Source organism: Epinephelus moara, chromosome 24 (genome assembly GCF_006386435.1).
Source record: "Epinephelus moara isolate mb chromosome 24, YSFRI_EMoa_1.0, whole genome shotgun sequence".
NCBI lineage: Eukaryota > Metazoa > Chordata > Actinopteri > Perciformes > Serranidae > Epinephelus > Epinephelus moara.
Genome location: NC_065529.1, coordinates 157,739 through 169,095, shown reverse-complemented (window position 1 = coordinate 169,095; position 11,357 = coordinate 157,739). Strand labels below are relative to the sequence as shown.

The window sequence follows — 11,357 nt, the reverse complement described above, 5'->3', positions numbered from 1 at the left end:
GGGGGCAAACACTTTTTCACACAGGGCCATGTAGCTTTGGATTTTTTTCTTCCTCATTAATAAAACCCTTCATTTAAAAACTGCATTTTGTGTTTACTTGTGTTATCTTTGACTAATGTTTAAATTTGTTTGATGATCTGAAACATTTAAGTGTGGAAAACATGCAAAAAAGTAAGAAATCAGGAAGGGGGCAAACACTTTTTCACACCACTGTATATATTAGGGCTGTCAGTGTTAACGCGTTAATCGCGATTAGATTAATGCAATCCATAACGCGTTTATTTTTTTTTTAAATCGCATTTTAATTTCGCAAGCCTTTTTGTCCCTTCTACTCACCCGTAGTCGGCTCCTCTAGCTGTAGCGTCATGCTTCGAAGCGGCTTCCTGCAGTGAACTTACCGCAGTGATGGAAAGAAAGAGTGCTACTTTAAAAAACTTCCAGACGGTTCGGTTGACAAGTCAAAAGTAAAATGCAACCTGTGTCAAACGGAGTTTAACTACCACCGGAGTATGTCGAGTTTGAGTTACCACCTCCACGATAAACACCCAGGTGCAGCCAGCGCACCCCAGCCAAGCGAGCCTCAGCTCCGCCAAAGTACCATTTTGGAGTGTGGGAGTCGCGGCAGACCCGTGGATGAAAGTACATCGAAGAAGTTCACAAAAGTGATCGCAAAATGGGTGGCAACTGACTGCAGACCAGTCAACATCGTAGAAGACTCAGGTCTAAGGGATGCTTTCAGGTTGGCATGTTCTGACCCGGCGTATACCTTACCGTCCTGGGGAACAATTGTTACACGCATACGGGAGTTCTGAATCTCATGTCTAATGAGTGCAGTTTTTTTCATTTCACTTTACTGTCATTGGGACATTGTTTTTTTCACCCCTGTGCAGTATAGGTGAATTATGAGGGTTACATTCTTCATTTGAAACTTAAAAATGTTACAAATATCCTACTGTGGCTGTCTATGTTTTGAACTGTTCTGTTTGTCATAAGCGAAGTACAAATTTCACACCAGTGTTACATATCACTTGATTGCTGTTATTTCAAGTTAGGATTATTATGATTGTTTTGCTAATGGTACTATTTTTAGTTATTTTTGAAGTAGCATAAGAGAGTGACCTGATATATTGAATCTCTCAACGTAAGTACTACGTTACTTTATTCCTCTTAATACTTGGAAGTTGTTTCCTACCTCTAAGTCGTGGTTTCATGACCACACTGTTGTAGCATTTTGTTTAAGATGTATTTTTGAAGTAGACAAGTGGGTCTACATGACAATTTTATTTGAAAATTGTATTTTATGTTTGTTTGTTTCTTTATTCCTCTTAATACTTAGAAGTTGTTTCCAACCTCTAAGTCATGGTTTCATGACCACACTGTTGTAGCATTTTGTTTAAGATGTATTTTTGAAGTAGACAAGTGGGTCTACATAGCACTTTTTCTAATTTGAAAACTGTATTTGACGTATTGTATACTTTTTTGAAAGAAAATACAAAAGGTCAAAAATGAAATTCTTGCTCTGTGTTCATTTGATTCCCAATTAAAACACTCTGGTAAGAAATGCTTTACATTATGGGCTTAAAACTGCCTTGAAATGCAAAATAACAGAATTTTAAACATGCAATTCAAAACACCATTAACGATGGAAATTCTGCGATTAATCGCGATTAAAAAAATTAATCGTTTGACAGCCCTAATATATATATATATATATACACACACACACATATATTTACATATATATATATATATATATATATATACAGATATATATATACAGACATACATACATACATATATATATAATATTTGTATATAAATACAAACATACAAATATACATACAAATATATAGGCCTGTCGCGATATGCGATGAGGCGGTTAATTTCACGGTAAATTAAAAGGGAGACGGTGACTTTTGCAGCCGCGATTAATTGCCATATTAATGCGTAATGAACGGAGGGAAAGCTCTTGTCATTGAGTGTCTTTGTCTCTGTGGGGGAGGCGGGGCTATGGGCCACACACATACACAGTGCGATCTTCGTGAGGGGGAGATGAGGCGGAGAAAAAAACAGAGAGTTGAGCGTCGGAGAAAGACATGGAACTTGTTCCTAAACCAAATGCCACGGCCCCTGTGTGGGAGTGTTTTGGATTTAAACCAAATGACAGAGGGGTGCCCAGTAATTTCGACGAACCGGTGTGCCAGGTTTGTACTAAAACCATCTCAACAAAAAGAGTGAATATGACCAACTTAACTGCACACCTGAGAGTGAGAGACTGACAGTCTATTTTTTGTTTTCATTTTGATTTTTTTTTTTACGTGTTATTTCAGATATTTAAATTTTCTTTTTTGCATTCCTAAATATTCTTGTTAAATAAATGTTTATTTCTCTTTAAAAGGGTGTGCTTGCATCATTATGCCTTTATTATCATTATCATAAGTTTAAAAAATGGTCTAAAAACTGCAAAATTACAATAATAATAAAAATGGTCTTAAAGCACAATATTACTTAATATTATCACTTATTGCATTAATTTCTGACGCACTTAATCGCCCAGCAAAATTTGTTATCCTGACAGGCCTATATATATATATATATATATATATATACATATATTATTATTATTATTTTTTTTTTTTTTCAGAAAGTTACTGTAAGAGCAAACCAGTTTGCTGTTAGATTAGACTAATATGTTACCCAGTAAAGGATGTCAGTCCATCCTTGTGTGGTGATACACTGGTAGACAGTCAGCATGGAAAATCCTAGGTTGTCAAAATGGCTGATTCCATGGTTTGGACCTGGCCAGCCAGCTCGACACTCTGTGCCATTGATGGTACAACGCCGACCATTCCCTGCTTGAGCACATGGAGCTGGCTTCTCATTCTCCACTGTAGCAATGATATCTGAAAGCCAGAAGAGGGTATTGATGGTTAGGATAATATAACCCTAGTTAGCACAAATGGAGCTCTCTACTTGACTCTATGGCTAATACTCTCCTCCAATCACAAGCACATATTTGCCCACTGAGATTTGAATTACACAGATGACAAATCAGGATGCGCATACGCGAAGACTTGCGAAACCAAATGTATATAAGTCAGTACACGATGCTGTCCACCATCATATATCCTCTTCACCAAGTGGCGTAGGACCCCTAGGCAGAGGGCTCCGCCTGTGCTGATAGAACAAGGGTTACAATATCATAACCTTTGCTCCATCTCACACAGGCTCTGCCCTCTACTGGACTGTATGGGTGGAGCTCGATGCATGGATGCCCTGTCACAACATAACATCGACCCAGCCACACTGTTCCTGACCAGCTAATGGTTAGTCACTGTATCCCGCCTACTTTTTTATAACCTAGGCCACTAGACCTTGAAAAGGAGCCCAACATGTCTAAGAGATAGAACAGGCAGGGCGTAGACCAAGATACTGCTGTACATGTGTCTTTGACACTCATCCCTTTGAAGGCCACCAACATTGCCACAACACATGTAGAGTGTGCGCAGATCACAGTGGGAAGGCCCCTGCCCACCTGTCTGTAGGCTTGGGAGATGCACTTGTGAAGCCATCTTACAAGGCATTTCTAGGATAGAGACTATACTCCATACCATCATCTAAGCAAACGAACAGTTGTTCAGTGAGTCTGATGGGGGCTGTGCATTCAACATAACATGCAAGATGCAATTTTGCCTCTCTGTCCCCCTCATGCAGTGGAAGACAAAAAACATCAAACTGTCTCTCAACTTAACAAACTCCCTCAGAACAAAGGAGGAATTTGGTCCGACACTAGCCACACTGTGGTCACCACAAAGCAGCAAACGGCTGGGGTGCACCCACAGGGCTCCTCAGTTTCCACACTCTTGTAACTGAGGTAAACTGAAGCAGCAAAGTAGTCTTGAATGACATCACCTTCAGAGAGAAGCCCTCCAGAGGCTCAAAGGGATCATTTCACAAGGCCTCAAGCACCCAAGAATGCACCACACCTTGGCTCCTCAGACCACCTCTCTGTCATGGTTATCACTGCATACAAGCCCCAGAGGAAGGCCCTTTGTTAAGCAGGTGAGGGTTTGCATAGTATGGAGGCACTTCAGGACTGTTTTGAACACACAGACTTCATGTGTCTCCTTTCTTCTAGCCGCTCTTCGCTGTGCTTTCATTATCATGGGCAGATTTAGTAATGTGGAGGCCTGGGGCCCCAAGGCAAACTCTGTCTTGTTTTATTTTCATTAATTTTCTAACAAGGAATGTTGGTAAACTGGCAGGGATAGAGGAAGAACTACTTTTAATTTTTATATTTTCTGAGTAAAGATTGGAATCTGCAACTTAATCAGTAATATTTATCCGTCAGGTAAAGGTAGTGGGACATAGTTTTCCTCTGACGTCAAAGTATACAGTTGCTTTCTATAAAGAAGTGCTTTTGGAGTACAATGAGTTAGAGTAGTTACATAATTCAATATTTTTCATACCTTACCATTTGGTCCCTGTAGTTGGGCACTTAATTGTCAAGTCCACCCCTGATTGCTATGGTAATTCTTTGAATTAAGTTATTTCTATTCTATTCTATTCTATTCTAAAATGGCCATTTTAAGTTTTGAGAAGCAAGAGTCACCTTCTGCGATGTGCATTAAAATAATCCCTGATTTCAGATAATGTAGGCTAGGTTAAAAATTTGTAATTTGAACGTTGATTAATTGACTACTCATTCCTTTATAACATGATACCTACACCAGCCTGTGGTGCCATTTAGAATGCCCACCACTAGAACCTGTGTGAGATTGGAAGTAGATGGTTACTGTGGAGCCATTTCATTCACCCAAATTGTTTCTACTTGTTTTCTAAATATAATTATAAACATGAAAAATTGTTCTTCTAACAATAATTTCCTGTCCTGGTCCACCCAATTATACTGTTCTTGATGCATTCTTTGTTGTCATAACAATCTCAATCTCAGTAATTTAGACTAGTCAATTTGTTTTGAATTATATATATTTTTTTTTACTCTAGGGAAGGATTGCTCCTCCATTTTAAAACATAATCAGGCGGCCATGAACACCAACATATAACAATGTTGCAACCATGCACCTCAGCAATGAGTTGGGCACGGGGGGGTCTGCGCCGTGGTACTGATTAGGTTCTCCATGCATGGAGAAAGCTGTTCAATGGGCAAATCGCTATCACTTAAGAGAAAAAGGATGATGGACAGTGCCTTACTGCCTTATATACTGCACAGTCCACACCTATTTGGGTAGGCAGCTGTGTTTATGCAAATCTCAGGTAGCTAACGCATGCTCATGATTGGAGGAGAGTATTACCCATGGAGTCCAGTAGAGAGCAGAGACTGTGTGAGTAGTGGTTATGTTGACCTCTGTGTGTGTGTTTGTGTGTGTGTGTGTGTGTGTGTGTGTGTGTGTGTGTGTGTGTGTGTGTGTGTGTGTGCGTGTGCATGTGCATATATTGTACACATGATAGCCTCTTAATCATTTTTTCCCTCCTAGTGCCAACTCCACCTAAATTCAGTACTGGTCAATATTGAGTATAAACCCCATACCTTTGCTCTTGGTTTCTCAAATGAAAATGCAAAAATCTAATTGTAATATAAGTGAGTGGGATCACTTCTTTGTTTGTAAGGTAACATCAAGCTTACTTCTTAACCTTCAAAAAACATGTTCATACACATTCTCGTTAGGCTAGTACCCATTTTCTACAATATTAATGTAATTGCATTACTACAATCTATCAACCTTAGCTATTTTTCATTACCATTCCTGACCACTACATCATCAGTTCAACTTGTCAACTTGTAAATTTAATTTAACACCCACAGTTCCTGATATTGTATTAATGGTGTTATGTAGAAATACAGACCTCACAAAGAGTACTATGCTGCAGTTAGCAACAATGATCAGAAACAACACATCCCCTGTATGTCAACAGGAGAGCTAGACAGTGAGTACAAAGTTTCTGCATCTCTTCATCTAACTATGTCACTTGTGTGTGGCATATTTTCCCTTATAAAGCAAAACTAACTTCATAAAGTACAGTATATAGCCCAGTACTGGGTTTAAAAAACAAACAAAAAAAAAACTCTAGGTGCTAAAAATCCATTGTCAATAACTTTACATAATTTGAGATTAAGTAAATTGCTGTGTCAGACATGTAATGAAATCTATTGAGTAAAATCAATGTAAATAAAAAATGATGTCAAAGAAATGTTTCTGACAGCAAAGACACCAAGTTATAGGAAGACAAAAACTATTTTGTGCCAGTACATGATAAATAAGTTAATTATTGGCCCTAAATCCTGCCATAAATCCTGTTAGTGCACCAGCAGTACTACTGTCTTATGTAACCCTGTTGTGCTGCATTCTGTAGCCTACTTGTGCCAATGTAGTAGCAGGTCTTGTGCATTTTGCACTTGAAAAGCTCCAATCCCATGATCGAGTAAATGGTGACCATGAAAAGGACCAGTAGGGTGATGTGAAAAAGAGGCAGCATGGATTTTAGAATGGAGTTCATCACCACTTGCAGGCCTAAGGGAGAAAACAAGAATAAATCAAAACACTGTTCCTTAAAATAATCTACACAATGTGCTGTCTATCAAAGCAAAAAATCATCCCCCTACAGTTAATAGCTGTTAGTGAAATAAGCTAATGCCCCTAATGCTACCACTGACAGTAGATCACTGACATAAGTCTACATTACTACCAATTATAAATATTACTACTAAGAATAACAATAATATTAAGATCAACTTTATTGGCTATAGCATGAGCAAATTCTGTAATTTAGTTGTACAAAGTATCTGATTTAATAGCAGACCAGTTACTCACTGGGGACTCCAGAGACCAGTCGAAGTGGCCGGAGGACTCTGAATGCCCGCAAAGCTTTCATGTCAAAGCCACCACCTTTCTCTCCTACTGGAGCCTCCACCCCACTGATGTGATTAATGGCATCCACAATCACAGTGAAGAGGCTAGAAAGATAAAAACAGAAAATATGTTTTGTCTTATATTGGGGTATTAGATTATTGCCAAAATGGTTGTTTAGAACATTCAAAGTTCCAGAAATACACTGTAAGAAACAATGAGCATCTTCCCCGACTATGCTCATTGGTCAAACTCAGTTCCCTAATTGCATCCACATTTACCTGACTTGCATATTTTCTTTAAACCTATGTACTACCTAATGAGGATGTGAGTGAGAGATGCAGGGAAAAAAAGCTAAAAGCAAGAGATTAAGGAAAAGCATTCTTAGTAAAATGGCATTTTCTTTTCTCTCAGGCATAATCTAAAGTGATATGCTTAATGGAGGCAGGTCTCATGTATCCTCGCTCATGTCTCCTCAGAGATCCCCCTCAGAGCAGAAAAAGTAGATCATATAAGGGGACTGGGACGTACCTCATCTCTACAGAGTTATACATGTCAGCCAGTGGCGTACCGGTAGTTGATGAGTTGAGTTTACAAGGTAGATAGGTAGGAGGAAATAGGTATGCTCTATATCAGTGGTTCCCAACTGGTCCAGCCACGAGGTCCAGATATCTCCTTACTCACTAGTTCAAGGTCCACATAGTTGAATACATTTGGCATCTGCTTGTGTTTGGCCATGTTGTCAAGCTAGTTTGCCGTCTCTGTTAAGTAGCTGTCTGTCATTTACTCACTCTACAGCAGGAATGCCACTTCAAAATAAATGCTATGAGCCAGAAATTTGCTGTAGTTAAAAATAAGATGTCATTGTTACAAACTTGAAACATTTGCAAGTAACTTGTGATACATTCAGAATGGACCCACGACCAACTTTTGGAACGCAACCCACCAATTGGGAGCCACTGCTCTATTTATTTCGGTGTTTTTTTTTGGGCTGATAGTTGGCCAAACAAATGGCCAGAAAAAAGGTGGGTATCAGAGGTCAACCAATAATGCATTTTTAAAGGCTAATTTTATTATGACAGTCTGGACCAAGAAAAGGAAACAGACACTTTATTGGTTGACAGCAGAAACAAACTGAACATCATATTAACTGTAAAAAAATAGACAATCCAGGTCCTGTTCTGTTTATTCAAATTGAGCAGTTCCTGTTAGAAATCTGCAACATGGGATCATACTTTTTTTTTTTTTTTTCCCAGAAAAGTTTTGAATCAGTAGGCGGCCAACAGAGAAGCGAAAACTAAACCACAGAGCTGCTTGATCCTAATTCTACAAGTACTTTTAAAATATTATTACCATGACAATTATCTTTACACTAGGAAGGCAGTGAGCAACTTGCATTTAGCATTGAGCCTTTCAAGTGGATTTCTGAGTTTTCTGTACTCTGCTGTGGTTTTAATATGAGTAAGTTGTATTGCTCAATATTTCAAATGACATCTCATATGCAGCCCCAAAGTCTTTTGGCAGAAAATATTGTTTTAAGATGTACATAGTATCAGAACTTTGCTGCGTAAAGAAAACTGTTGACTTTAAGTACAAATCAGAGTCCTGTCACATACTCTGACGATGCAGCTATTGTGGCTTGTGTCAGGAGCTCGAGTACAGGGACCTTGTGGATGCCTTCAGGGACTCGTACAATAAGTGCTGTCTCCACTTGAACACAGCTAAAACCAAGGAGATGGTGGTGGATTTTAGAAGAAAGAGGTCACCCCATCAACCAGTCTCCATACAGGGGGAGGACATTGAGGTGGCGCACACCTACCAATATCTGGGGGTCCTCTTGGATGATAAGATGGACTGGTCCTCTAATACTGACACCCTCTACAGCAGGGGTGGCCAACCAGTCAGAGACCAAGAGCCACAAACATTACCGTGGTAGTACAAAGATCCACATCATACACATGTGCTTACAAACGCACTCCCTCTCTCACACAAACACGAAATGACATAAAATCAAAATCCATACATTTCCAATTTTCAAAGCCAGATTTATTTATCTCACACACAAATGAATAACCATGAATAGAGATACACAAACACAGTCTCTCCCTGTCATGCCAGGGCCACACCGCCCGCGGAAGCGCCGCAGATAGCCTCAAAGCGCAGCCAGTTTCCTTTCGGTGCCCATGTTAACCAATTGTGTCATCCACACTGGCCGCGCCGCACAGCTCCGCTGCCGGCTCTGCAGCGATCATTTCGGCGTCTGGTCTATTTACTGCGCGAGCCACGAGCGAATGTGTCAAGCCGGGCAGTTACCCATGATGGAAAAACAACAGCTGGGAGCAGAATCGCTTGTCGACCGGCGTCTGATGTGAACAGAGGTGCTCCGGCGTGCGCGAGAATTTCGGTACGCTGCGCTTCGCAGGCAGTGTGGCCCTGGCGTCATACGGTCTTTCTCCATCCCCCCTCCACACCCACAGTCTCTCCCTCTCCCACTCTCTCCACACACATCCACACAGTCTCTCCCACTCTCATACACTCTCCAGATTAGTGTTGTCACGGTACCAAAATTGGGACCAACGGTATGATACCAGTGAAAGTATCATAGTTCTGAGTAGTATCACGATACCACAGCAAAAATGAGGCAGATGTGCCTTTTGTCATTTATAAAAAGATAAATCACTTTTCTATAATACATCACTGATATTTCAATGGAATAAATTACTTATTGACTTATTCATACTTCAAAAATAGCATCAATAAGTGATTAACATAGGGGGGATCAAAATAAAATAAATAAATGAAATAAAAATCAACCAACCACCCTCCTCCCCTGACAAGTAAAGAACAGTCCCTTCATAAGTAAAGAACAGTCCCTAAAGTGTGGTGAGGTTTGTGGGCCGTTACCGCCTGCCACAAAGAGAGAAATGTGAACGGCTCATTTCTCCTCTGACACGTCACATACCTGTGTGCCGCCACGGCTCGGCTGTTCAGGTATTTCTGGGCAGTCATGACGCCAATTTATTCACCTGGAGCCAGGCTTCTCGGTCGCCGGTAAGCCGTTATCTTGCGCCACGGAGCAATATGGCTGTTATTGGCCAGCGCAAGGACACTCACCCTCCTTTGATTGGACTTTGAACTTATCCCACAGTAGTGGCACCATGTCATGTACCGTTGTGTTTAAGTAGCAGCCTACCGCGGTCTACCGTTGGTACCAGTATACCGTGCAACACTACTCCACACACATCCACTCACAGTCTCTCCCTCTCTCATACTCTCTCACACACACACACACACACACACACACAGAGACACGCATTTCTTCCCTGACATTTTTTGTTGTGCGATATCGCCTCCACACTGCAGTCCTGCATTCCTCCCAAACTCCACATCCTCTCACCTGCCCGTGCGCACTCCTTTCTCTCTCACTCGCTCCACTTAAGCCTGTTACATTTCTTAAAGGGCCATACGCACTCATAAGAATAAATTGATTTTTTTATGACGGAAGAGCCGCACGCCGATGGTTTTAATTAATGGATCCAAGAGCCGCACACTGATAGGCAAAGAGCCGCATGCGGCTCGCGAGCCGCGGGTTGGCCACCCCTGCTCTACAGGAAGGGGCAGAACTGCCTGTTCTTCCTGCAGACACAGAGGTCCTTTGATGTGTGTGTGGAGATGTTGACCATGTTCTATCACGCAGCCGTGGCAAGTGCACTTTTCTCCGATGCAGTGTGCTGGGGAAGCAGCTTGACAGACAAATACACCAAGCCTTTGGACAAGCTGGTTAAAAAAGCTGGCTCAGTGTTCGGCAGGAGATTGGACCCACTATGTACTGTGGTGGAGAGGGGCACATTGAACAAACTGAAAGCTATAATGGACAATAGCAGACACCCTCTCCACAGCCTCCTGGAGCAACAGAGGAACAGCTGCAGCAGTCGGCTCATCTCACTGTGTTGCAGAACAAAGCGTTACAGGAGACCCTTCATCCCCATGACAATAGGACTGTTTAACACCACCTGAATCCAGTCGCACACACACTTACACACATATTAGCCACAACTGGCTGGACTGTGAAATGGACAAATTTATTCTAATTTAATTTCTATTTGTGCGACGTGTGTGGTTGTGCTGCTGCCATGGTCCTGCCAGATGCCCCCTGCTGCTGCTGTTATCATTAGTCATACTTCTACTGTTATTATACACATATGATTATTGTCACTATCAGATATTAATTATAATATTATTACTTTCATTAATGTTGTTGTAAGCTACTGTCATTACCGTCTGTCCTGCATCTTTCTCTGTCTCTGTCTCTCTGTCTCTCTGTCTCTCTCTCTGTCTCATTGTGTCATACAGTTTACTGTTAATTTATTATGTTGATATGTTCTGTATGACATCTATTGCTCGTCTGTCTGTCCTGGAAGAGGGATCCCTCCTCAGTTGCTCTTCCTGAGGTTTCTACCGTTTTTTTTCCCCGTTAAAGGGGTTTTT

At 41.0% G+C, this 11,357-nt stretch overlaps 1 protein-coding gene across 1 annotated transcript in view; it reads right to left on the bottom strand.

Moving 5' to 3' along the window:
- The window catches only part of LOC126386418 (dihydropyridine-sensitive L-type skeletal muscle calcium channel subunit alpha-1-like), a 509,728-nt gene that overhangs the window by 438,006 nt on the left and 60,365 nt on the right, over positions 1-11,357 (bottom strand). Inside the window, 3 exon segments of the mRNA XM_050038752.1 lie at positions 2,698-2,903; positions 6,381-6,533; positions 6,834-6,976. Coding sequence (XP_049894709.1) covers positions 2,698-2,903; positions 6,381-6,533; positions 6,834-6,976 — 502 coding nt within the window.